General features: G+C 31.6%; 1 protein-coding gene across 3 annotated transcripts in view; it reads left to right on the forward strand.

The window, feature by feature from the left end:
• LOC124357501 (prothoracicostatic peptides-like) overlaps window positions 1–27492 on the forward strand; it is a 235031-nt gene that overhangs the window by 179352 nt on the left and 28187 nt on the right. For all 3 annotated transcript variants that reach the window (XM_046809355.1, XM_046809357.1, XM_046809356.1), the window contains one exon: window positions 25768–25892. In XM_046809355.1, the coding sequence (XP_046665311.1) occupies window positions 25773–25892 (120 nt within the window). In that variant the 5' untranslated portion in view covers window positions 25768–25772. The remainder of the gene's footprint in view (window positions 1–25767; window positions 25893–27492) is intronic.

A 27492-nucleotide genomic window follows, 5' to 3' on the forward strand; every position in this document is an offset into this window, starting at 1 on the left:
TATTACCCCAGCTGATGTTGTATACAAATATACTTTCATTTGTGCTTTGCAGACAACATGTAAATCAGGTTTGAGTATACTTATGTAATAATAGCCATGTCATAGGAGGAACATGGTTTTCATCACCGATTTGATACCAGCGCCTTAAATTTCATCGGGTATTGTTGCACGGGTTATTCCGTTACGGATGAGCAACTGATACCGAAATCCAAATATGTCACAAACTGTCTCCACTAAGAAGACCTGGTAGAAATTAAGTGATAGGGCACGACGAGAAACTAAGTAGTAGTTTCGAATCTCTGTTAGTTGTATTTTTATAATTTCAACAATTTGGTGTTTCGTAATATATGATTACATATTTATTCGCATTCCAACGGTTTAACCTATTTAACAAGGAGTTTCGCTGGCGAAATGTAATATAACATTTGTAAATTATATAGATTGACACATATCGATACATCATATAAATATGACTGATAAATTATGGCAATAAAACTAAAACTTCAATACTCTATATAGCAACTCTATTCTACTAAGGCAGTAACAGTTAGCCTGTCAATAATACACTGTTTTGCTTGTTTTGCATACCAACTCTTATTTAGGGCGATTCTTATTCGGAAATTTTTCGACTTCTGGAAACTCCTGCAGTCTTGAGGTTCTTAACCCTAGAAACTTTCGGTGGCTAGTATCTGGTCTATGTGATTTTTCAACTTCAAGGAGATCATTGTCTCTGGGATCTGTAAGCTTTCAGAAGATTGTGGTCTATAGACCTTCCTGGCTTCTACCAATTACTGATTTATAGAAGTTCTTTTCAATTAGAAATTGCCAATTTACGGAATCCTCAAATTCTTTAGCAGATACGTATTTTTAACTTGGAGATGTGATCACCAACATTGAATGGTTTATAGCTGTAGTAAGGTAAAAGAATAAAAAATATTAAATCTATGATTAGTCAATACAAAAATATTCGTTGTAGCTCGATTCATTCAGGTGATTTCAGGGGAACAAACAAATCGATCAATCCCTGAAGTAAATAAGCACCGTTTGAAGTACAATGCAGTAATTGATCTTTAATATATAGTATATTAAGACTCCATTCATAGAATGGTTAAAATGAGCTTTTTAAATAAAGATTATAAAAAAGAAAATTTTAAATACAGATCTTATTTTAGTTACAATTTTACAAAAATATATTTCATGTAATCGTTAAATACTGTATTTATTATTCAAAAAATAACAAATTGGTGACATCGCTTTTGCCTCATAAGTATATTTATAAAAGAGAATCAAATAAGTCATTCCATGAAAACACTTGTAAGTCTCATTCCTTTAGAATCTGAATCATTGAGTTATCATACAGCAAAAATTGCGAAGTTAGTTCCTTTAGTGTCAGTAGGCCTATTTCATTTTGAACAAAATATTTACCTGTGATCTATCAGTCGGGTTTTTATAGCATTTTTTTGGTCACTTCTAACTATCTCCCTCACATCTAGAAAAAATAATATTTTATAATCCATCATATCTTACCTTTAGTTGTTATGGTGTTTAAAATTCTGTGAACATGTACAAAAGTTGATGGCAATGAATGCATAATTAACTGCTGCACACTTGGTTCAAACGCTTTCATAAGATCATCGTTCTCATATCACAGCGTTAATAGTGGACCACGTTGAACGCTGAGAATAGATTGTCCATTCTTGCTAAACCGAACGTCTGCCACATTCCCACCTCACAATCATTACCCTGTCATTGCCACGTGTGTCTGAGCAATAGAGAGGACACCAATATGATTTGCTAGGGTCAAAAAGGTTAGCGGGTCAAACGTTCTATATTGTGGTAGACAATTAAGCGATACATTTGTAGCTAATTATTACGGTGTCCTTTCACGTAATAATTACGACTCCAACCTATAAAACCTTTAATTGTATTAAAATGTGTGTGTGTAAAATACAAAGTTATTCCAAAATCACCTTTTATAAATCAAGAAATAATTATTACCACGTCAATATTGGCTTCACTTCCCTTTATTTCATTGACTTTTTAATACAAACCAATCAACATATTTAAGTTTTCCTGGAATTTATTCATTTGTTTAGGAAGATAGCTCAGATAATCCATCTGCAATAAAGACTATATGCTCTCGCATTTTATCGCACGAACGTGAGTCAGAGATAAAAATAAATTCCTAAGATTTTCCGCATCCATTTTCAAGAAGAATATATCATAACGAGGCATTGAGTATAAAATAACTTCAATAGACAGTCATTTCCTTAGCACATCCAATTTATGAACAAGACGAATCAGTCTGAATCAACAGGCACACCATGTCTTTGTTAGCTTACTGGGACTACGCAAGCTTTACTTGATCCATTATGTGGTGAAATAAAATCTGTAATATTTGGGTGAATCCTTTCTGGTATTATACCACATGATCTATACGTTTAGATTTAAATTGTTTTATGTCTGTTTAACACTTTTCAATTTCATGTCATGGCTACGAAGGAGTTTTAATGAATAAGTAAAATCACCATTGTTTAAATACATATATCAAATTAGATATATATATATATATATATATATATATATATATATATATATTATTACGAACAATACATATTACTTATATGGATGTATGTACCACAAGAGAGCTCCTATACTGAGTACAGCAATAATCTACGTGTTTCTTAAATCTGGGCGGCCCAATGTATGTTCAGGCGCAGCACTCATTAACCGAAAACTTCGAGATATTAGTGTAAAAAGAGCTATTTTAAAGGTCTAACTTACTTCAGAAGATAACTGTTGGAGTGCGTGAAACTTCCTTAATTTTGAAGGTTTTTTCAATCCTAAACATGAGGGAATATTTGTCTTCCCCGAGTCCCCGCTCGCTTTGACTGGTACAGACTGGAAGAGAACTAGTCCCCTCTTCTTCCAAGGTAACATGAGTGACCTTATCCCGACGAGAACCTGTTATCCTTTGTCATGGGATCTTGGCAGGAGGCTGCCACTACCTCCAAACTTACCCATTCTGACTATCCTATCTCTGAGCAAAGGTTCTTTCAGGACTAAATGCAATGAGGCATTTTCTCAATAAACAAACAAGAAACAAAGTACCAAAAAATAATTTTGTTGTATATTAAGGCTACGATGGGTATGAAACTATTGCAAAGAATAAGTCGACGCACTTAACAAAATATAATATGCAGTACTTAAATACAATAAAAAAGGTTAGCTTTCTGTCCGTAATACCCTTTTTTGTTATGTATTTTAACGTATAAAATACGTATAGCAATTGCTTTTCAGAATTCACACAACCATGCTTTACAAAATATACTATATTATTATAATAATTTGTTCCACATGTTTGAAAAATTTCAGAATTACGATCACCCATTCATAGTTTGAATATGAATCATCCACCTCTTTAATCTACTATTTTAGAAGGAGTATTTTTAACTTATCCAAAATAACATACAAGTATAAACTAACTCCTAAAGGTGATTAAAACGTTTGCATTGCATAATGTGTACGTACTTTCTTACTTTACATACACTCACAACTTACGAGTACTTAAGCTATTGAAACGCTATAAAACTATAACCTCTTGTCGTAGCATTGTATCAAACAATAAGCAATAAAAAATATAACATCAGGTTCATAACTACCAAAGTTTCTGTCTAATGTACTGTAAAATTGAATTTCCGCTGGACGAATGCTGTAATTGATATCAATTTCACACTCCAATCTTTTAATGAGCTCCATTATTTAGGTTTTATATTTTTACATTTACGCCTTATTCTTTGAATGTGTTTCATCAAAAAATAATTTATAAATACTTATAAATGGAATCAAAGAATCAATGTAGTTATGAAAAGAAGGCAAAATTACAAAACTGAATATTCCTTCAATATGTGAAAACAAATCGTTTCTCACTTTACTGAAAATTTCTTCTTTTACGTAATAAACATTGTATTTTATCACTCTCGTTTGCATATCGAAAATTAAAGTTAACTTTTAAGGGCCAAAAGTTTAAAGGGTGGCAAAATTATATTTAGTTTTAGTCAGAAGTTTCTCAAGACATGCCAACCAATTGTCATTCAGTTTCGTACATTTTTTTGTTTTTTCCGACCATAACCTGAAAGAATTAATAAGCGTGAAAAATACCATACTTGAGTTACTGATCGTTCATTTTCACTTTTTCAGGAGCATTTTATTTTATTTGATAAAGACTTTTGTTACGTTCTGGTCGTTAAGGCCCTTCAATACTCTATTAAATGTAATTACTCCACTTACAGAAATTCATATGGTGGAATTAGACAGGTCATGAGTTCCTTTTAACAGTCAAGAAGTGTTATCAAGAAAACATTCGCTTTGGAAACAACCAGATTCAATGTCAAGTGCACAACGATAGATGACCTTATTGCACTCCTGAGGCAGAGAGAGAGTTTTAACTATTTGTTTTATTGAGAATATTGTGTCTTTTCCAACTACACAGCATGCAAACCTCGTGGACCATACAAAGTGGAAGCAATAACAACAGTGCCATAGAGACCCACTAAGTGATTTGAGAGCTTGACGGCGATTTGGATTTGGCTGTGTTGGCTTGTTTACGAGTGATATTGGAATTACGGCATCCTTCCTCAGTGTCTCATAGCGCCCCTTTGCTTCTGTATCACAGATCAAACATCAGAGGAGACTCAGCCGATGGAAGTATTGATACAGCATTCTGTCATGTAAAGTACCCAATATCCTATGAGTTCAGTTACAACTATGTATCACATGAGTACAGATCAAGTAAATTTTTATTGGCTCAATTTTTAACTTATGAGCTCATTATTTCAAATTTTTTCATCCAAACATTATTATAATAGTTTAAATGATAATGTTTATAACGTTACGTACCATTTCATACATAAATACGTTGATGGCTATGTATCTTGGCAATTTATTCAATTTAAATAGATGCTCATTAGAGGATAAATTTCAATTTAATTCCAAATATCCTCTTGAGATTTATACATTAGGTTTGTACAGCAAAATTCATTGAGTCTATTTTTGAATTGCGTTGTAACAAAACTTAAATGCATATTTCCTAACGTAGAGTAAAACGCATAAGAGGAATGCTGGATTTGATTTGTATTAAACAGGTAGAAGGCAATTAACATTAATAAACTGTAAATTCTGTTTGGAGACAATATTCCTTTTCAACATTACTTGAAAAATAAAATATGTCTCTCGTTGATTTGTAAAGTTTGCTTTCATTAGGCAAATGAAAAGTCTTCAAAAAAATTAAGATATACATTTTTTCCTTTGGTAACACCATACTATTCTAGTGTTCTCTACCATCTATTTTCAATTTCACATGCACGCAAACTTTAAGTCTAATCTTTGATAGAAGATACTAAGATATTTGTAATAGAATTTTTAATTTTGTACTGTTTTTAATTAATAAATAAGCTTTTTGAACATAATCGTCAATTTGTTCGTTTTCGATCAATATTAACTTTTACAAAAAACATAGGTTTTAAGCGATAGCACATAATTTTTAAAAAGAAAATGTCTAAAATGATAATGAAGCCTAGAATTGTTTATAGACAACACTTTGAGGAAATCCTAATTTAATTTCATCTAGTTGTTAACATTATAAGTTTAATCATTATGTGAAATGGTTGAGTCATCTTGTTATTGGTGATAAACACATTCTTCAAATAACTTTATTTGTGTCCAATACTTTAAATTGATTTGTGATCAGAACAGCTACCTGTGTGAATACTAAAAACTTAATAGTTTCGATTTCGATTTCTCCTGAATACAATTTCTTTTTCTATCAAAGGAGTATTTTGAGTTATCTTATGACATATTTAAAGTTTAGTAATATCTCACAGATGATGAGATGTTAATGTACATCAAAATTTAATCTGGAACACGTTTTAAGCCATACCCTACTTAAATCCAGTTCCAACCAGGCCGAAGTGGAATAATTATTGTTTGTGGCAAGAAGCAGATGCGGCAGCATCACAAGAACATTCTGCCAATTACAACTTCTGCGACGTCCAATCTGTGTCTAGAAGATGAACGCTACAGCACTGATCTACTGCGGTCAATACCATTAAGTAAATTACCCCTCCCTTACTATTTAAACACGTGGACAACAGTCGGGGAAATAACTTTATAACTGATATTTTTAGGTAAATCGTGAAGCCGTTATTTTTGTGAAGCATTTGGATACGAGCTAAGAACCGAGAAGGTGAATAAACATGTCGACATCGCACTTACACCTGTCTGGCACACTCCTTTCCCCGACGCTGATGGCATACCGTAGTAGGAAAAATAAAGCACAGTATATCTTCTACCCCATTATGTCCCCAAATCGTTTATTTAGTTAACATTATTTTTTGCCATTGTTTTAGTGAATAATAAACGTTTAAATTCTTTTAAATTTTGGGCTAAAATAAAATTGGTAAAATAAACATTACAACAATGTATCTATGTCTACGTCTCATTGTGTACTAAAAGCGTTTTTAGTTTTATTGATTTTAACCCTATGTAGTTTGGACCAACAATTTTAATGATTTCAAAAAGTTAAATTGTATATTGCTTATATATATATATATATATATATATATATATATATATATATATATTTATTTATTTAATGGACTTCAGTGTCTATCCGAGTAGACGGTCCTTTTTCTGTCCATAATTCTTACTGATAAGCAATTATGTGAATGGACATCTAATTATTATTTATTTTTACACATCCATCTATTTAATTTATTTGATAGAAAGCCATAAAATACTCGTAAAATGAATAATGTACTCATATAAAATATCATGATTACGTTAGAAACCAAAAAGCAATAAACAGTGTCACAATTAAGATTTCTTAAACTTTTATAAACTTTCTGGATTTTAATTTTAAACCTTTTTATTTATCTACCTAATGATTTAGTATAAAACTATTTATTGGGTAAAATGGTTTCTAGATGCTTACTATATCTAGAGCTTACTCCAAAACGTGGTATTTTAACATTATTACTGTAGTTACAACCTTTAAGTTTATTAGCCAAGCAACTGATTACTATAAACAACTAAATAGTAGCTTGACAGTGTGAGACTAGATGTTGAAAAGTAATTCATAATTTCTTATCCTGATCATCAATCTATATTTATTCTATTTATATTTGTTATACATTATTCATGATCATTACTTTTTAAATAACTTGGCGAGTATAGGTAAAAATATGTTCATTTAAATTACTACCTCAATAAATTAAAGAAACACAAAGATTTCTCCTTAATTGGGCTGCTTTAAGAAGCTAATGCTTTTTGCTCAAGATTATTCTTGTATACAAGTTAGTAAACATTTAAAAAGATACTTCTATTTATAGCTTATTTATTTCTGGAATTTTACACGTTATTCTATAACTCAAGTGCAAGTGACGGCTATTAGTCTCTTTGCGAATGTAAATGATTTTTGTATTGTCTAAGATATTATAAGTAACCAGAGCTATGTTTTTAATAAATTCATAAAGTTATGGTATACAGGATCACCAGTAAAATATTTAAGGTAACAAAATAACTGTAACATTGTAACCGTAATCTTAACAGCTTGTTATTTTTATTTTATGTTGTTTTTCAAATATTTCACCATATTTTTAAAATGAAGAGGGAACAACTAAAGTGCATGGTGTTATTGTAAAACTATATGGACACGTTTACGGTCTTAAATTAGGTGAGTAATGCCGATTCGTAGTTCTTGGCAATATCGCGCAGTTCCACGTAAAGTTGGCGTAATCCGTCGTTATGAGCTCCGATATTAGTCTACGTCCAGTCCACGGTTCTGTATTTACCGATTACAGCCTAATAACTTAATAAAACCGGAACTTTCCAAGATATTGTTGTGAGACAATAAAATAAACTTTGATATTTGGGTACTTTACTTCTGAAAACATTCGCAGCCAGATATTTTGTAAGGAATGACGCTGAAGTTTATAAACATGCAGGACATTGTGTACACCTTAAGTAACTTTTTAGTAGTTTTTATTTAAGTCAGAACTGCTTGTCACCCAGTTAGTTCTAAATTTAGTTGAATTTTGTTGAATTGACCACTTCAATTATTGTTATTCAATTAGCCCGCTATCCTATCCATAAGCACAATCATTATTAATTTACTTGTTAAGTATATAAATACTTTATATATTTATACCTATGCTAAGTTTTTGTTGTTACCTCTATTAAGTGCATTAGCAGTTACCCGTAATTTAGCATGCATTTGGTTTTCGGTAGGTTTTGCACATGTATGAGCACTTCTGATTCGTGTACATTATAATTTCGACGCCAATTTTGGATTTGCCTTTAACGTATAAAGAAAATGTGTTAAGAAGTTTAAATTTATGGCCTTTAAAGTATATGTAAAATATGTTAAAAAGTTTATATTTATAGGCATTATAATATACTCTAGTCTTAGTATTTTGTATTTCATAATAATTTTGCTTTTATTCCGATCAAGAAAACATATACATACACAGCTCTGAGAAGCCTTCTTCTATCAAATGACAACTAAGATAGGTTTCATAACAACCTTTAATTATGTAGTAAAAGTTAGCCAACTTTATCTTTTATATCTACACTAGTAGTTACCTGCTCCTGCACTTAATTTAGTAGGCGTTGTACGTGTATGACTACTGTTGGTTGCAGAGAATTATATTTCCGACGCCAATAATGAGTTTGCCTTGTTGCCACGACCAAGAAAATACGTCAAAAAGTGTATATTTATGGCCATTGAATTTACTTCGTTCTTAGTAATTTTTTGTTCCATACTTGATTTTGGCTTGTTTCTCAATTAAGAAAATATATATCACAGGTCAGAGAAGCCTACTTATGTCAAAAGACAGCTAAGGTGGGTTTAATTACAGTCTTTAAATTTATAGTAAAAGTTAGTAACTTTGTCTTCTATATTTAATAATAAATATTTGCTAAAAATTTACAGTTAAAAGTACATAAACATTTAAACTATTTAATTTCGGTTTCTTTATAAACTGAAAAATATTTTTAATATTTTATACCATTTAGAGGTGGAATTGGTATGTTAATTCAAACGGACAGTCCAGCGAGTGTTCGGAGTCAATTTCTGACCACCTTAGTATGTTTTATGAGATTTTCAAATTTATATTTCTAAAATGGAGTATTTATCTAATTGCTGATATCTGAAAGTGGCATGAAATCCAATGGTAACCTTAAATAGTTTACACGTTATAAATATAACAAAATGAAAATAGTGGTTAAATTATTAACCATATGGTTTTGCTTTGATAAGCAATTTTTACACAGAACAGTTGATTACATTTAACAGAATCTTTAAATTAATTTATGTTGTTTCTACACAATCACATGAGTAATTTAATTAGGACCAAGATTTCTTTAAGCATAAGCCATCTTATCACAATTTAGTGATTGTAAACTGAAACTGAAATGAAGTGAACCGTCGGAATACATAAAAGTTCGAAAGATGATACAACAATTGAAATTGTGTAAACCAGATATAAAAATGCCTTGACAGGTACCTTTATGTTTACATTAACTTGAAACCTACAAACACAATACTTTAAGAAAATACTTTAGCTATTTTGCATTGCATATGCTCTTTTGTTCGGCAAAATAAATTAATATGCAATCTTTAACATTGATATTGTTTAACGTACATATTTGAGTGATATGCCTTTTGACGCAATCTGCTGAGCCATTCACCTCTAATATTCCACTTCAATTAATGTACATAGATAATAATAACATTGCTTATTTAGGGCACTTTAGCGCCAATAAATTCTACAAAATCATCTTAACACATTTTTTGTGAAATCTAATAAAAAAACAATGTCAAACTATTTAAAATCAATATACAAAGTCTTAAATGTAAATGTTAAATCTGTTAGGAATTAATTTAATTTAAATTCTGTTGGAAATCAAAATGAAATCAGTTTGCGAATGTTGTTCGATAATTAAATTTTATGTGCATAATTTGATCAGAACCATTGAGTTGTAAAAAACAAAGAACATTCCACAGACCGATTATATGTAATATACTTTGAGTTTAAAAACTCAAAATAATAGACATAAATATAATTGATTGAATATTTGAGGTATTATTTTAAATTTTAAAAGTCTTTTAATAAAATACCTAAGCTTGAGGACCATAGACTTGAGGAATTACAACTGTATTGGCTGATAGGTCTTTGTGGGCATCAGATGTACATTTGATCACAAAGCTATGTACTTCTTTTCCTATCAGCTGTAGGGAATTCTTCCATTGCCAACGTATTGTTAGGCTACTCGTATACGTATTCCTGTCATTCTTGATAAGTTATTGGAGTGATACATAATCAGTAATACCCTGTCGGTCTATATCATGAGTGAGAATAACACAAATTGAAATATCACTTATTACAACACTATTCACCTTGTGTAGTGCATCATGTGTCGGTGGTGTGCCATGATGGGTCCGTCATCCGTGACATTGGTGATAAGGATGGTAGTTGCGGAACAAAGGTCCACCTGATCTCAGATTAGCGACCATTAATCACACAACAATGGACTGTGTCGGACCCTATGACGTCATGTTTACTTTGTTACCCTCTGCTATGTGACACAAATTTGGCTATAGTGCACAAATTTTGTACAATATATTGTTGAAAATACGTTTAAACCTGACGACTTACTACGCAAGTTTTAGGAGCTTTTTACTAAAATCGATAGATAGGTGACTGTTTTAATTATATTTTGCTCGTATATTCATATCCCTTTTCTCATTACAACTTTTAAATTCAATTTTTCTGTGTTCTTTCAAACAGAACTCAAGTAAAATATCCGTTCCGGCATTGCAAAAGAAATGTAGTATATTTCACGAGTAAAATTCTTCTTGAAATACCAAACTGTAGAAGAATATAATTAAAGATTACGATGTACGATACTGGTTGTATGAATACTCTTAAATGATATTTCTGGAGAAATAACAGCACAATTGCGGTATTTCTAATTGTTTTAAACTAAGCTTAGTACGGATATAGTGCTTACACTGTTTTTGATAAGTTCATTAACAATTATCAACAAGACGAATTTAATTTATAAAGATGGCCACCTTACCCACTTTATCCAGAGTTTCAGTAGATTCAAACATAATGTTAAGTTTACCCGTATCGTGATAGTCTATTTCTTAAAATTTCAATATGAAATTTTTTTTATTTTCCGCTAATAAAAGTTTCGAAATGGAATATATCCCAAGTACTATCTCAGACTGAAAATGAAAAGGGATTTAGAATTCTCAAATCATGTACGAAAGTAATTGACCCTACACATTTTTTAATATCTCATGAAGTTGTAAGATAATTCCCTTGTAATATTTCGAAAATGTATCATGGTTATCAATACTATCTAATTAATGAAATTTTATATGTTTCTCGTAAATACACTTTCTAACTCATTTTAAATTAACCAAGTCCAACTTTTTTTATGCACTGTATGTTTATAATTAGTCAACTCTTGTAAACTTTGAAGATGATGGAGTGTTTCAATTTATGAAAGTGTTATATATTAACATGTCAGCCTAATACTACTAGTATTATACCTGGTAAACCTTATAACTCTCAGGTCATTTACAACAAAAATTGATACTACAAGTTTTTTTTTTTTTTTAAGCCTCCCATTTACGAAATAAATATCGTAATAGAAATAATTTTTCCTGTCAAGAAGCTCTGTGTTTAAACTGACATAATTCTAAACTAAAACGCTTTATCTTAAACCATTTATGAGATGTGCGTTTTAAATTAAAACACAGACGTACAGATGAATTCTTTTTCATGAAAGACTTTTGTTTCTTGTGATATCTTAAACTAAATTGCATTTTTTTTAAAGATAGCTTGAATAATCTTTATAATCTGTGTAGTTAGTAGATATAAATATAAATATGAAAAAGTGCTGGTCTACCGTTTTATTAGTGTATATGTTACGATGGCGCTGGACATTCTCTGATGAAACCTTGTACTACAGAGGTGTTTCTGAGAAGCACTTTTCTTCTGTCCATCAAAAAGGAGGCAATTTATTTATTGCAGCGTTCTACATTTCTCTTCGTCACATTTATATACCAAATCTTTTTATGACGGATTTTGCAATTAGGTAACCTGTAATAGCTGTGCCGTTCACAATTTTTAAATAATTGAGAAATTTGGAGCAATGTCATTGTTTGATTAGCCCAAAGTAACACTGACACCAAGACTCGTTGGAATATTTATAATTTGCATTTTTTATAGATTAAATTCATCTGATATATTACAAAACGTTTTGACATAGGATTTCCTTAAATATTAGAAAATTAGGTCTTAATTCTAATTACTAATTATTATACAGTTATTCTATAATATATAATGCTTACATATCTCATACGTATATAAATTTATGTAAAAATACGTAAAATGTGTTATTACTATTAATGAGTTGGTTAATTCAAATAAAATTGTCAATTTTATTATTATTTTGTTATTTAATTAATTTCTTAATTAGTATTTTCCGACTATTCCTCTACCCTGGAAACAATGGTAATAAAACTCCCTTGATATTCTATTGCTAGAAAACAATACTTTTGAATATTTTAAACTAAATCGGCTCTTTTCCATATATCAGTTACTAGGCTGGCTTTTCAGACAATCACGTACGACGGGCTTTGCTTAATCAAATTACTCTATAGTTTCTACTCGATCATAGATATGTAAATATTAAAGTCATATCATACTTATTCATATTTTGTCGTCGGAGACGATATTTTCTGAGAAAACTTTACTATATTTCTGAAATCTTGTTAGTGGGATCACGAGAAAACAGTTTTCTAGTCTTTGTTTGATAAACCGTAGAGCATGATATTGATTCCTTTAGGTTCCCTCTGTTATTACAGTAATAAATTGAATTTAAAGTTTTTGGATTTGAACAAACATTGGTTTATATAATATTTTATTTAGATTAAGTTGGCATTATTATCCACGACGTTTATAGGTTACCCAATCACATCATAATAAATCATGCAACTAGACCAAAGTGGTATGATACAATTTTTATATTAGAGACGTACGTTTCCATGAATCTATCCAAATCATTCATCAATCGTGATAATATTGATAGTATTGTTATTTTTGTTACTTATTACATTTAAACGCATAAAACCAATATTTAATACTTTTATTTTTTACTAAAAATTTTATTTCAATACTAAAAAAAATAAAAGTATTAAATATTGGTTTGATGTGTTTACATGTAATAAGTTAACTGTAGCCAATATAAGTTCCATCTTCAACAGTATTGTTATTGTACAGCGGGTAAATGTTATTTTAGATTGTAAATATACGAGTATATAAGGAACATAGTGAAGCTTAGTTCTAAAAAGAGTAGTTAATTATGCTAATTAAAGCAGGTAATTAAATATGTTGACTCTGTGTTTATGTTGTAATGTAATGAACTAAAAAGAAAGGTTTCGTCTCAGTCGATTACATTTATTTAAAATTATAATCACACAAAAATAATTTCACCGTTAAAGTTTTCAACATCCATTGTCATGTTTTGGCACTATTCCTTTGCACTTCGGGAATAGCTAGTGTAAAAGAAAATAAACATTAACAACATAGTTTTTCAATAAGTCATCTTAATATAAATCTTACATTTATTTAATACTGCATATTGAGTCATAGTAAAATACGTTTTAGTTCGCACACAAGTGCCTCGAATAACTTCTGGTAGAACTTCTTGACGGAGACTAATCAGATAGAGCAGTTCTGTAAACAGGCAGTAGCCGCCACCGGACATCCCTGACACTTCTGACATTCCGTCATGCACTGCTGCCAACTGTCCTTACATGTATATTGAAGAGACAAGTAAAAAGGCGGGATTGTGTGAGCCATCCTTCACAAAACTCCAGAAGAGTTTAATTTAAAATTGATTCCACCATAGATTTTTTCCTATTGGCTTTAAATGTTTAAGTATCAAGCCTGGGATATTCAGGATACACGAAAGTATAAGAAGAATCATTTCAAATTTGGATTAAATCCTGGATCAGTCACCCGCATCTCAATCACCATTATAATCCTAAAAGCGAACCACAAACAACAACATTCATAAAACAAACATTGCGTCCAATGTTTATTTATTTTCATTTTTATGTGTCGGCGGTACTTGATTAAAAATTGAGATCAGCCCATAAAATTACGATTGCAGGTTTCATAAAGATCACTTCAATTACAAATTTTCCAGCATTTTTAACTGAATTTGGATTTCGTAATGATACTCTAGCTCCCTAGACTGAATGGTGGACTTAGAATTAGTATTTAGAAGCGGTATGTTTTACAAAACTTGGCCAGAAAAATTATAGCTGAATGTTACGCTTTATCTCGTACCAACATTCCAAAAATAACAGTTATTGTGTACAAATTCGATTGATCAGTATTTCAAAGCAAATTTATAAAGTTTGTTAATGCCTGCTTTTTCTAGGCTAAAATGAAGTTTCATACGCTTGAAAGTTTTAATAGGTTATTATATAGACTAATGAATGAAGACTAATTTTGTAACATATTGTGAGTATATTCTTTCAGCACACTGTTGAAAACAGAATATGAATTGTTCGGTTTAAAAGAATAGTTGTATTTTATAGGTATGTCGAATGAAATCGTTTTAAGAAATAGACTTGACACATCTATATTCATTGCAAACATTCGGTTACAAGATGTGTAACTTTTCATTTTACCTTGTTTATGTGTGTTTAAGTATGTTATACAAAACTGTTATTATAATTTGACCTGTAATATTGACGGTTTTTTAAGACGTATTTTTGTTGTTCTCATTAAAAAAATTGGATTTATAAATATCATGATAAAATATAAGTAATATAAGTAATATATACAGGATTATTTTGTTTTATTTTTCAACAATATACTCCTTTAGATTATGAATTTTAAATAGGTATATTAGTTTAAGCTAGAACTTAAAGCTACTAATTAATAGTTATCTGCATAACCTAGATGTGTTCCAAAGTACTTTCCTTAAAACGTAAACCATCTACCCCACCCAATTTAAAGAATGTACAAAATATACCAAAAAGAACTACTAACTCTAGGAGAAAACTGATTTGAGATGTATTTACGTTCAGTCTAAGCTTTCTTAAATAAATTATATAAAAACATATCATTGTTTTCTTAAATAATTAACTGAAAATACTTCCTTGTTAAATAATTATCACTATTCTCTTACACGATTTCTGTTATAATTTAAATATCATAACCAAAAATGCATTTATTAACAATATTAAAAATGAATAAGAATAGGCTTACACGTATGATGTCATAACTAAAATCTAAGGTTTCCACGTCGAACCATTACTATAAATCATAGAGCTATTTTAAAAATCAACATATATAAATTATTTATATAAAACATTTTACATTTGTTGGTTATAAACGATGAGTGGTGCATAATATACCATAAAATGATAAAACAATTACATTTTCTTTATAGTCATAAATTTAAAATTGTTCGTGTTTTAAGACGTAGTAGAATGGCTCCAACTGTTGTTTAAAAGCCTATAAAACTGCATGCTCTAATTTTATGCTCTATTCCATTATCATTCCATCCTTGTTTTTCACTACACAGGCTTTTGCGTATGTATATGTTTTAATACGATCAAGTGAGGGTCCTACAGTTAAAATAAATATACTTGGTAAAATAAATATAACTTTTAAATCGTTAGTGTTGTAAGTATTATATCTCCGCAAAATATATACATTTTTTCAGCAAATGCATACGTTCAACATACACGAAAAGTGAAATAACATGTTCGTTATATAGAAATAAATTCTATACAACCTTATTTTGTATATTGTGACTATGTAATGTGTGTTTTTTAATGAAATAACAGATTTTGCTACTGACATTCACCAGCAAATTTTTATGTGATTTTCAAATTGATCTGACTAGTAATTATAGTCTATTATGTGTTGAAAATTTTAAAATACAAAATGCATTCAAATGTATACAATTCTATCATAAGAGTTCGATTTACATAGCTTAACATAAAAAATCTTTGTTCTTGGGGATTTCATGATTAAATTCCATCAGAGACCTACAAAATCTTTTTCTATAATTCTTTGTCTTACCAACAGAATTATTTATGCAGAAAAATAAATTATTATTTATAAAATTACTTGAACAAAATTATAAATTATTTTTAGTCTTTTTTGTCCCCACTAAAAACGGGGGCGACGAATGAAAACATCCTCAAGATTGTATCATATAAAAGAATGAGATTCTTGAGAGTCTGATTAAAAAGCCTTTTACAGATATAAAATATTAAAAAACGATTTCCATAAATATATTTATATAGAATCAAGTATTTGATATTTCAGGCCATTTACCGAATTTAAACGATACCATTGTAAATGGAATGTCTAGAGCGATAGACATAGCAATGATTTCGTATAATCAGTCAAGATTACATGTACAATAAGAAACTAATACTAATTAGTATATTTTCCAATCTGGCGCCAGTATTTAGAGTTTTTAACTTCTCGCATCAATTACTATACTGAAATATTATGCAGGCTGTTTGTTTCAACAACAGCAACATAAACTAACACATGTGGGAGTAAAAGTATAAATAGGAAATGATTGGTAGAAATAGCACTGGTAGCCACTATAAAACCCATTCACCATCGCCCACACGTGGGAGGGGTAGGCGGATAACTCCGAACATGAACTCACTACCACTGGAGCGTTAAAAATCACACAACTACCGCTACTGGTGGTAGTGTGAGTAATTACCTTTCAGGTCATATCGGTCGAAGAGTGTCCTTTATCAGCATCAAACAGCTCTCATAACTTTTAGGTATTAAATTAGGTTGTTACTACATAGCTTCAATTTTAATTTGCCTTATGAAAATATTCTCTGAAATGTTTAATTTACCTCCACAACATGTGTACCTAGTAATGGATTTCAATCTTTGGGTAATAAGTTTTACTTTTAGCTGGGATCTGTATCAACAGGCCGTTTACATTAGGTAATCCAGAATTGGACTGTTATGGTTTGCCCCAGCTGTTCTTATACGATTGTAAAACCAGTCACTAATTTTACAACAGCGTTAAACCTCCTTTACGTCCTCCTTGTCAGTTATAGCCGCACCACGTCTTGTTCTTCATTTATGTCTACGTGAACCATTGAAAGTGGATTTGATAAACCAAGAAATTATTTTAAACAACTTCAGTCAAATATTATCATATACTCATGAAATAGTTTCACGCTGCATATTTTAGCGTTTCCCCCAACTCCCTTCGTCATTCTAACAAAGTTGCTCTGTAGCACTCTTCTATGTTTTCAGTATGAATGGACCCAATTATAAGTTTTAACAAAACGTGTCACTACTGTGTTCGTTCCGAATTCAGTGCCATTATTAGATTTTGATCTGCTTTTGTACTGAACACATCCATTTTTTATGCCAATAGTAGAAGCTGACATCATCAGAACGGTGACATCCATCAGATCTACGGAAGATTATGCGTAGCAAATGATTCATTACAAATCAACTATTATTGAAAACATTTGAAAACATATCAATGGTTGTACGTATACAGAGTTGTTAATGAACAACTATATATAATATACCAAAGGTAAAATAACATTTAGAGTTTTTATTCAGCATTTCTAATCTGGAATTATTTAACAAGGCTCACCTTAAACAACTGTATAATTAATTACCAAATTATAATCAGTGAAAATAAACATAAAACCATATTTAATTAATAAAAGAAATTCCGGCTAAATGTACGGTTTACAATGCGTAATAAAAGGACTACGCGACTGTTACAGAGAGAGATTTTTCATCGTAAAGAGTAAAATCCTAACTATGACATTTTTCTTCCTCGCTTAAAAAACCTAAACATACATTATTGTGTTAAAAATATAAACAGAGCACTATGTAATTCCTCAGAAAAATTACCTAACACAACAGGTCTTCTCATTGTGTTGTGGAATTTTACCTGTATTTTGAGTTACATAAGAAAAGAGATGGAACTTCGTTAGACGTTGCTTTTCTATGTTACGTAATGTATAACATTCCAATTTTTATGCTAACTTAAGTTTATTCATTCTTACCAACGACAGAAATTTTGAAAATAATTTGTTCTTCCTAAATTTTCCAGAAATATATTTTAATACCTGTCTCATGAAAACCAAAGTGTTTTCTAGATGTTTGGTTGTCAAACGATGTTAGGTGAGAACGTTTTACATCTACCAAGCAAACTACCGCGCGACTGACTTGTGTACGACTGTGAATATCGGAGTCAAAAGACGTTGATAGAACTGTCAGATAGGAAATGTTGGCCTTTCACGTTGCAGTAACGCCACGTTGCGTCGTCAGTACCTACTCGTACATTCAGTGACCTGACAGATGAGCTGAACTTACTTGAAGGCTGTCTCTCACTTGTCTTCTTACGTCAACAACAATACAGAACTTAAATTTGAACACACCTTCATGCTGTAACGTTATTTCCTGTATTTACTTCTTGCCACGTAATCGCCGGAGGAATATAATGAGACAAGCCAAACCGGGATAACATATAGACAGAATAAAGATTAGATAAATGAGTAATGAACGACGCTGTTATTTACAATGTTTAGTGTTTTCAGTTGATCCAACCGAAAAGTTTTTTAATTTTTAATAAATGAATTAAAAATAAATAAACTGTTATGTACTCCTAAGTCCCACTAACAAATACCTATTCACATCCAGGCGTAGGGAAATCTAGGCCCAAGCAGTACGATTCACGAAAGCGAGACTGCTGATTCGATCAGTGATAATGACTAATAAGTGATTTACAATAGTGATAAGTGATTACAAGCAGCCACGCGTCAAAAGAATGGTTGTGAAATTCACAGAAAGGACGCCTAGCACACCATTACATAGTTTAAGAACTACTTGGCATTATAACTTTTGTAGGGTACATTTTAAATTCAACTTGTTGGTATGATACAGCCAAAAGTAAACGAAGCGATAAGGTGATCTCAACATTTCCAACGATATTTCAACCAATCATAAAACTATAACATGATACAGGAAAAGATAAATAAACCCAATACGTTTAAGCATTGTATGCATTTTGACTGGGTCTTCTTCAATTTACCTACGAGGTAAACTTTGAAGTTTACTTCCATAAAAGACCAAATTTGGGTGGCAATCTGAAACATTCCTGCAAAAGAAACTCTTATATACTCGTATTAGGAGTCTGTAAATCAAAGAGCCTTTTCATTTACGGCAGGCGTATCAATCAATGTAAGACTAGGAGCAGGGACAACTACACAGTCCATCAAAATAGATTTGCAGGATCTGAAGCTCTAGTTTCACAGTTTGGGCGGTAGGAGTAATCATGAGAAGATTTTAATTAGTTTAATGCTAAATGAAAACGTAAATTAGTGTCAAAAGGATTTCTTCGGTGGTCGAGTACACGAAAAGTCGCTGATGAGCTAATCTACACTTATAAAAGCTCAGTTTGATGACATTCACAGCAGGTGCAAATGAAGAATGAGTGAAGAAACAATGTATATATGAAATAGGTTGAATTTGAACAAAGGTAATTATATAAATGACGCTTGCCATGCACTGTAAACAGGTGTCAACAGCAATAAGAAAACGTAATGTAATGTTAATGTAAAGTTAAAACAGGACATTTTCTGACATTTTAAGCAGCAAAATAACAAGATTAATACATTGACTGCAGCAGAGGGAGGATTGAGGTTAGCCGGTCGCACTCAGTGTGCAGCCGCAGGGTTTTAACTCCGTGTACTTAGTCGTTGTATACTGCAGAGTGGTTTATAAATCTATACCTATCTTATATTTGAAGTCAACTATTATTTTTTTTTTTAGTAAAACTTGTGATTGGATAAAAAGGAAACTTAATTAATAAGGTTTATTCCCTATAAATTATTCAACTGCAGTTTAACATGTGCTCCAGTGTTAGCGACACATTTCTCCAACCGACGTCGCACATCTGCCACTGTGGTTTGGTATCTGTCACTTCTTTGGCCCAACCCCACAAAACAATCGCATGGAGTGAGATGAGGGCTGGCCCTACATAAGGTCCCCTTCTGTCTATCCATTTATTTTCAAAACGCCTGTAAATTTTTTACTAATTCTTTTGCTGACAAAAAATTGGGTATTGACTCATCAAACAACCTGTAGTTTCAAAACGAGTTCTTACATTGACTTTTACAATGATATCAAATATATATTATTGCACTCAAAGTATAAGCATGTGTAATTTAATTTTATCTTGTGTAGAAAATCAAAGTTAGTTGGACTATTGTTATATACAGATATTCTGATATCGATTTGGTTTGGTTTAATCAAAAAAATATTCAACGAATGATCATTATTTACAAGGTTATATTGTGCCAGATCACATGTTGCGTTGCAAGCACAATTTCAATTCATGTCAATGCAATTCTAGGTATATAGATTCTATAGGTGTCATGCAAATAGATATATAGACAAACCATCATAGATAAAATAAATGTTTACGTCTTTGCAGCAGGCAAAACGGAAATTGTATCAGCCTACTGAGTGATAGGTTTAATTTACACTAAGCCAAATTCCACGGATAGACGTGCACTATCATAGAAATCATTCTTGATAATGTAGAAATGAAATTTCGTGTAAAATTTAAAGCTTTACAGATGAAATGTACCTCGAGATATCTTGTGGATATTTAAGCTAGACATTCACTCCAATACGATATAGACATCGAATTTTTGTGTAAACACAAATACCGAGACAACAGAGTATTGAAGGAGTCAACAAACCGTAAAGAGTATCTAACCGACCATTCCAACAAAGTAAGCTCATTATACTCGCATGTACGATGCCACGCGTTATTAAACGGCTAGGCTGTCCTTTTACTCTTAGGTATTTTCGTTTTCAACATGGTTACCCACAAGACTAAAGCAAAAAATATTGATAATACAAAATGTGCAATCGGTTTTAAATGTGATTTCCTGGAAAACCTATCAATTATTTTCGTTAGATTAAACTTTATTTTAGTTATATGGTCTTGGCGTAAACGTTAACTTTTATATTTTAACTTTCCTCCACAAATTCCTCAAAACCAGTTTTTTATCTACTTATTTATACTTTTCAAGCATTAGTCATTGGGAGCCTACGCCGCTACCTAGGTGGCGATTGTCGTGTAATACAGCCTGACACGGACAGCTCATCAATCATTGCCATTACCAGATTGAAAACGGACAAACACTTTCCGCCACACTGATACACAAAATCACAAATGTGTATGTATTTCATCCATTACTGCATGTAAAATTCCGCTTAGTAGTTAGATTCGGATTGCCTATTTGGGGATTGGATTTATATATTCTAGACGTGATCCACTTTACCGCTGTCATGGCTCACCGTTTAGGTAAAATAACCAATAGTTTATGTTAGGTTAATTATATTAGCATCAGTATTAAAATGACAGTAAGTAAAATTAAGCAGCGCGATGATATATCTATTTTTATTTATTTCTTATTAATTTTTTACTTTTAATTTGTATTTTTATTGTTTGAGGGAAAGACAGAAAATGTATTTATGCAAACAGGTGTCCAGCCTGTAATTTAGGACTCTCACAAAAGACGTGAATTACACAATAAAACCCTTTAGTAACTTCAGAATCCTAACCTGGAAACCGTGTGTTGCATTACTTCAGGTCAGGAGTGATTTTAACCTAAGCCCTCAGGGCTCGCGCCGATCTGGTCTTAGAAGAACTATGGTCTAGACCACGTGACGATTCAGACCATCCTTCTTTGTGCGGAGGATGTCTTGGACAAAGTGCGACAAACAGGCCCAGTGTTCCTGACCTTCCGGCATCACTTCGTAGACCGAGTTTATCAATAAAGCATCAACAGTGCGTGTTGCCTCGTGGCGGGCTTCCCAACTCGAGCAGCGGAAGAATTGGAGCTGATAATAATCAATTGATGTTCATATAATGACAGCGATACAAAGTTACGTAGCAAACTTCATTACTATTTCACGGCGCTGGGATTTTAAACCGCGGTAAAATTCAATATAATGATAATTTGAATAAACTTAATTTTTACAGGTCAAACACAGTTGCGTGTTTATAGACTTATTACTGTAGCTATTTATAACAAGATAGATATACTACTCTGGTAAGCAATTTGAAGAATTTTCCGACTGTATATCTCCAAACAACAACACTAACTGTGGAATACACCTCAACTCTTCTCCTGTTAGAGAACACCAATATACGTCACACAACCATATTTTTCTGAAACTGTCAACTTTACGGCTTTCCACTTATTTTCATTAACAAGTAATTTGCCTTAAAATTTGTTTTATTCTTCTATTCATTCCAAGACCATATATGAAAAATATTGGGAAAACATTGAAATGAAATTAGCGCCATTTAACGAGATGTCCATATATTAAATTTTTCTACCGGGGGAACATTACAAATATTATAAATAAAGCCAAACACCTATTTTCATGAAACAATAGTTTATGCCATATCCTTCCCTTGAACTTTCTAAAGTTTGGATAGTCAATCTATTTTAGGAGAATACTATTTATAGAGGTTTATGTTGTCAGTATCATGGTATTTGTATAGGTAGTTAAGGGGGGGGGGGTATAATGACATGCGTTTTTTATTTCCCCGCGATCGTAGCGGTTATGGCAGGAGTACGTGGACTCAAGACACCCGTCTCCCATTCAACACGAGTTGTAATGCAGCAGCGGAGTAAACTTAGTTCCACTAATACTTAGTACGTGTCCGTCCATGTACTGTCGCGCCGAGCACCGCATCCTTCAACGGCAACCGTGCCTCCTCTCTCGCCCCCGGCCAGCCTTATACCGGACCGGTTACGGGGTCCCTTATCATTGCCAGTTCCTACTCACACTACATAATTACAAGTATTTGCAGCTATTATCATTGTTACATAATTACTTTTATTTAATTACATGGTGATGTTGTAGTTAAATTGTCTATAATTCAGAAAGAATAGAAAAGTAATACAATTTTTAATGTATGTTTTTAAACATAAACATAAAGCTAAGATGGATGAAAGCATGGCCAACTAGCTCGTAATTATATTTATATTCTATGATTCAGTTTGTTCTGTAAGACATGTTATGTATAGTTATTATTGAATGATATTAAGAAGCTAAATAAATTTGTATAAAGGGAATATCTTTTAAAATATTAATACTTTGTACGGTAATACGTTTAAAAGAATAAAAGAAAATAAATATCGTCTATAATAATGATACTTACTTATAGATGAAACTAACTTATAATATGATTAATTCAGAATATTAACTTGAAACATGTTTATTGTATTTTGGCCTGACTACTGATAAAATACAATACAATTACAAATAATAATGACAATATTTCATTTTACAGTATTAATTCATTCACAGATCAGAATAAAAAACTTATTATGATAATAATAATTATAAATGAAGAAGAGATCAGATTGCAGATCTCGAAACGTAGTGTTATTGATTTTCTTAACGATGTGTTATTTAACTAGTGTTAAATGTCCGGAAAAATCCTGTTTCTTCCATAATCATATAGCGTTAATTTATAATTGTTGAATGATATCAAGAACTGAACAAACTCGAAACAAGATTTAACATAACAAATAGGCCTACTTATATGTTGTACAAATGCGTTTACCAGCTTAAAAGGAAATAAATATCACTTATAATATTAATAAATTACAAGTAGATGAAGTTCATGAAGTAATTTTGTTTATATTATATTATAAATTTCGACATTTTAATAGTTTTACTTTGTTTTTATTCAATAATTGTTAGTTTTCTATATTGGTATGACGTCAAGCCCGTACTCAGACCGGTTTTTTTTCCGGAAAATGTTACCGGGACCCGGGCCGGGCCTCGCGACCATTTGAAGGAAGGCGGGACATGACGGGGCTCGGCCAAATATCTTTTCCGGGGCCTGCCAAAGCTGAGTACGGCCCTTGATTATGGATCCTTCTGAGGATCCATAATCAAGGGTACGGCCCTGGTATGAGGTTAAATGCTTCTGAGGGTTTGATAGCTTCTTAACTCTGCCTCTTTAATAAAGTTTTTTTACATTTACATTATACAATAATTAACATATCCACTTTTAATACTTCAAATTAGCTCTAAAGAATTAAAATATTTTGGCCTTATAAAAATACATTATACTTAAAGATTAGTAGGCTGTTAATGTTTTACTGTGGCGATTTAAATTTAAAATTATAATAATTATTTAACTGAAATAGGAAATGGTTTATTTGTAATTGATTGAAGACGGAGATGTTTATAATAACGTATCATTTTACAGCAACAGATAAAGCGACCATGTAACTTGTGCTACACAATAACAATTAATAAATAGCTCTTTAAATTAATTAAACATTGGAAAGTAAAATGTAATTTATTGTAAACAATATATTAATAGACATACGATAGACTTTAAAAAAAGTTGGTACGTGTAGTGTGTTAGATTTCGTTACGTTAAACCAATTAGGTCTTTTATTAAAACAGAACTATCCTCTAAGCTTCCTCAAAACATGGCATGGAGGAATGATACAAAATAAGTCCTAATGAGCATTTATCTATTTATTACCACTATTTACCTCAGGTTTTCCAAAAAATAGTTTACTGTGGGCGTCAGCTGTTGTGTTGTTTTGGTTAATTGGGATCCAGTCTAGTGAAAAAAAGAAGGACAGAGTACATAGATTGTGATCTATTAAATGAAAATTACAGCCTTCAATGTTACTAGGGGATGTTTCGTCGATAATGTCTCCTGTTCCAGTGAATCCTTTGAGAAGGTCCTTATCCAATATGTGAACAGATTAGTATGCTGAGAAGGAATTTAATTTCATAGACTAAGAAATACAGTAAATGCTAGGAAAGAATTTACATCCTTTAATATTTGGATGGCACCTCAATCGGAGTCTTTGGTGTACAATTAACTCTGAATTGCTCGCTAGGTAAGATGAGGGTCGCGAGGATCGTTTTGCTACCACGTAGTAGGGCATTCGGCCAATTTAGTCATATTATAAGAACACATGGGCATCAAAAAAAAAAGATTTAAAATTGAAATAGTTCAAATAAACTTTCGAATAAAAATTGTTTACTTTGTACTATTCGCTGATTATTAATAGTTGTATACTGGTTAAGGCTAAACACAGCATTATTGGATTTGTAAAAATCGAACAATAAAAATATCCCTTCCACCTTAGTCAAAAGGAAGGTAGATTTTTACGTATGGTTAAAACCAAACTGGATATGCATTATAAGTTTAGAAGTATAGTTTGTACAACACTGATAGTATGACGACTCCTTAACGGTCGGTATGGTATGCGTTCTGTCCTAATACTAGGCCTACTCTAATTTTGGAGTTCGATTTCAAATGGAGAAATTTATATCTGGTCCAACTGCGAGTTTGGCTATAAGATTCTGGATTTATCGTACTTGTAAATTAAAAATTTTAATTTCAATGTAAGTAACTAATCATTTAGTCGTTTTTATTATTTTATACCTTTCCTACTTTTACTCAAATAAGATGCATTGTATGCCATGGTCTACGTACTGGTATGATGTAAAATATAATTTTAAGTCACCAAATGCAATGTAAACATTATGTTTGATTATTCGTGTGAATAACTGGCCCATATTGTTGCAGAGAGGATGCAGCATGAGAGATGCTTGTGGGTGCTGCTGTTAGCGCTACTGGCGGCCGTTATTGGAACCAAGGGTGACGAGTCTCCGCCACCTTCTTCAATACAGAACGTTGCCGAACATTTATCGGTAAGAAGATTCTCCAACTGTTTATCACTCCTTTATAACACGTATAAGGCTAGTTGCACTCACACCGATTTTGGACGACCGATTTTTTACCGGCCGTCCAAATTCCAATAGTGAACTGAATGAGGGAACGGAACCTGGCACACACGCCGACAGCTGATCGGCGCCAGTTCACTATTGGAATTTGGACGGCTGGTAAAAATCGGTTGTCCAAAATCGGTGTGTGTGCAACTAGCCTAACATTAATCGTAATAATATTGCAGCATTCGTCATTAACAATTTTAAGACACTTCAAATAAGTTTGGCGTTTGTCATGAAATCCTGAATCTTTTATATCATGATTTCCTGGAGAATCAAAATTTCTATTTGAATTCAAAATCTAAAAATGTTATTTCAATATTATGTAATTTCAATGTTACTGGCATTTTAACACTTTATATATTTTTGATCTGGCATTACAATTAAGAAATTATGTTTTATTTTTTGTTAAGTGTGGCAGAATGAGTATTGAACAATAAGTTCCATACCGTTTGCTAGTATTTTTAAATGGAAACTTAATAACTTTAATGCGATACATAAATATAAGGGAAACATGTATATGATGAGTAAAAAAGAAGAATGGCCATAACCACTTTGAACAGCACTGATAAAATATTTTTATTTCTAATTGCGCAGTATGATAGAAATAAAAAATAGAACGTCTATAACCACTCTGAGTAGCACTAATAAGAAAGATAAAATTAATTGCGCAGCATACCATCATATTTGAGGAGTAAAAGCACGCAATCCCATTACTGCTGTCTGCTTTGAACATCATTGATAAAACGTTATAAAAGTAATTGCGCAGTATACCATCATAATACGTGAATAGGAAATACAATAGTAAGTAGTAAGAGTATTGCAGATTATCTAATCTATCGGTAGATGATCTTTTAGAATATAGCTTTTAATATATAACAGTGATCTTATCGTATCTAATAATTTCATGATTTGCTTTAAAAGATAAGTTTAAAGAAAGCCATTATGCTTTAGGATTCTTTATCGGATACGGTCACGATGTATTATTCAAATGTTATCAAAGATTAACGATTAAACTTCAACTTATCACAGAGTAAATAATTGACCTTTGACGTTCAATTTCCTAACTGGTTATTCTGCTCGGCTGAGTGTAACAATATTGATCATTCAAATGTTACACTTAAGTCGCAGTTTAAGCATTCTACCCAAAAAGAACTACAAAAAGATCAGTTTTGAAAACTTGACTTCTTCTTCAAAAGTATCTACCGATTGTAAAATTACGCCCTTTGTGTAAACTTCAAGTCAAACTTCTCTCTAGCTGATATCTTTTATTGTTAAAACTTTGACCTAACGAACTCTTTGTGGCCTTCTTCATATCTGATGAACTGTTTTATCGAGTACCTTGGTAGTGCAGTATTCAATGGTTTCACAGGAACCACAAAATGTACTGTAACTTGGTACACAACATGTACCAAAAGTATTGTTTAATATGTTAAACTAAAAATTGTTATTTTGAGTTTCACACTATCAGAACATTTCGCTAGCATAGCCTAAAGACATTTCGCTACTACTATTTCAGTAAACT

The sequence above is a fragment of the Homalodisca vitripennis genome, chromosome 3, assembly GCF_021130785.1.
Source record: "Homalodisca vitripennis isolate AUS2020 chromosome 3, UT_GWSS_2.1, whole genome shotgun sequence".
Taxonomy (NCBI): Eukaryota; Metazoa; Arthropoda; class Insecta; order Hemiptera; family Cicadellidae; genus Homalodisca; species Homalodisca vitripennis.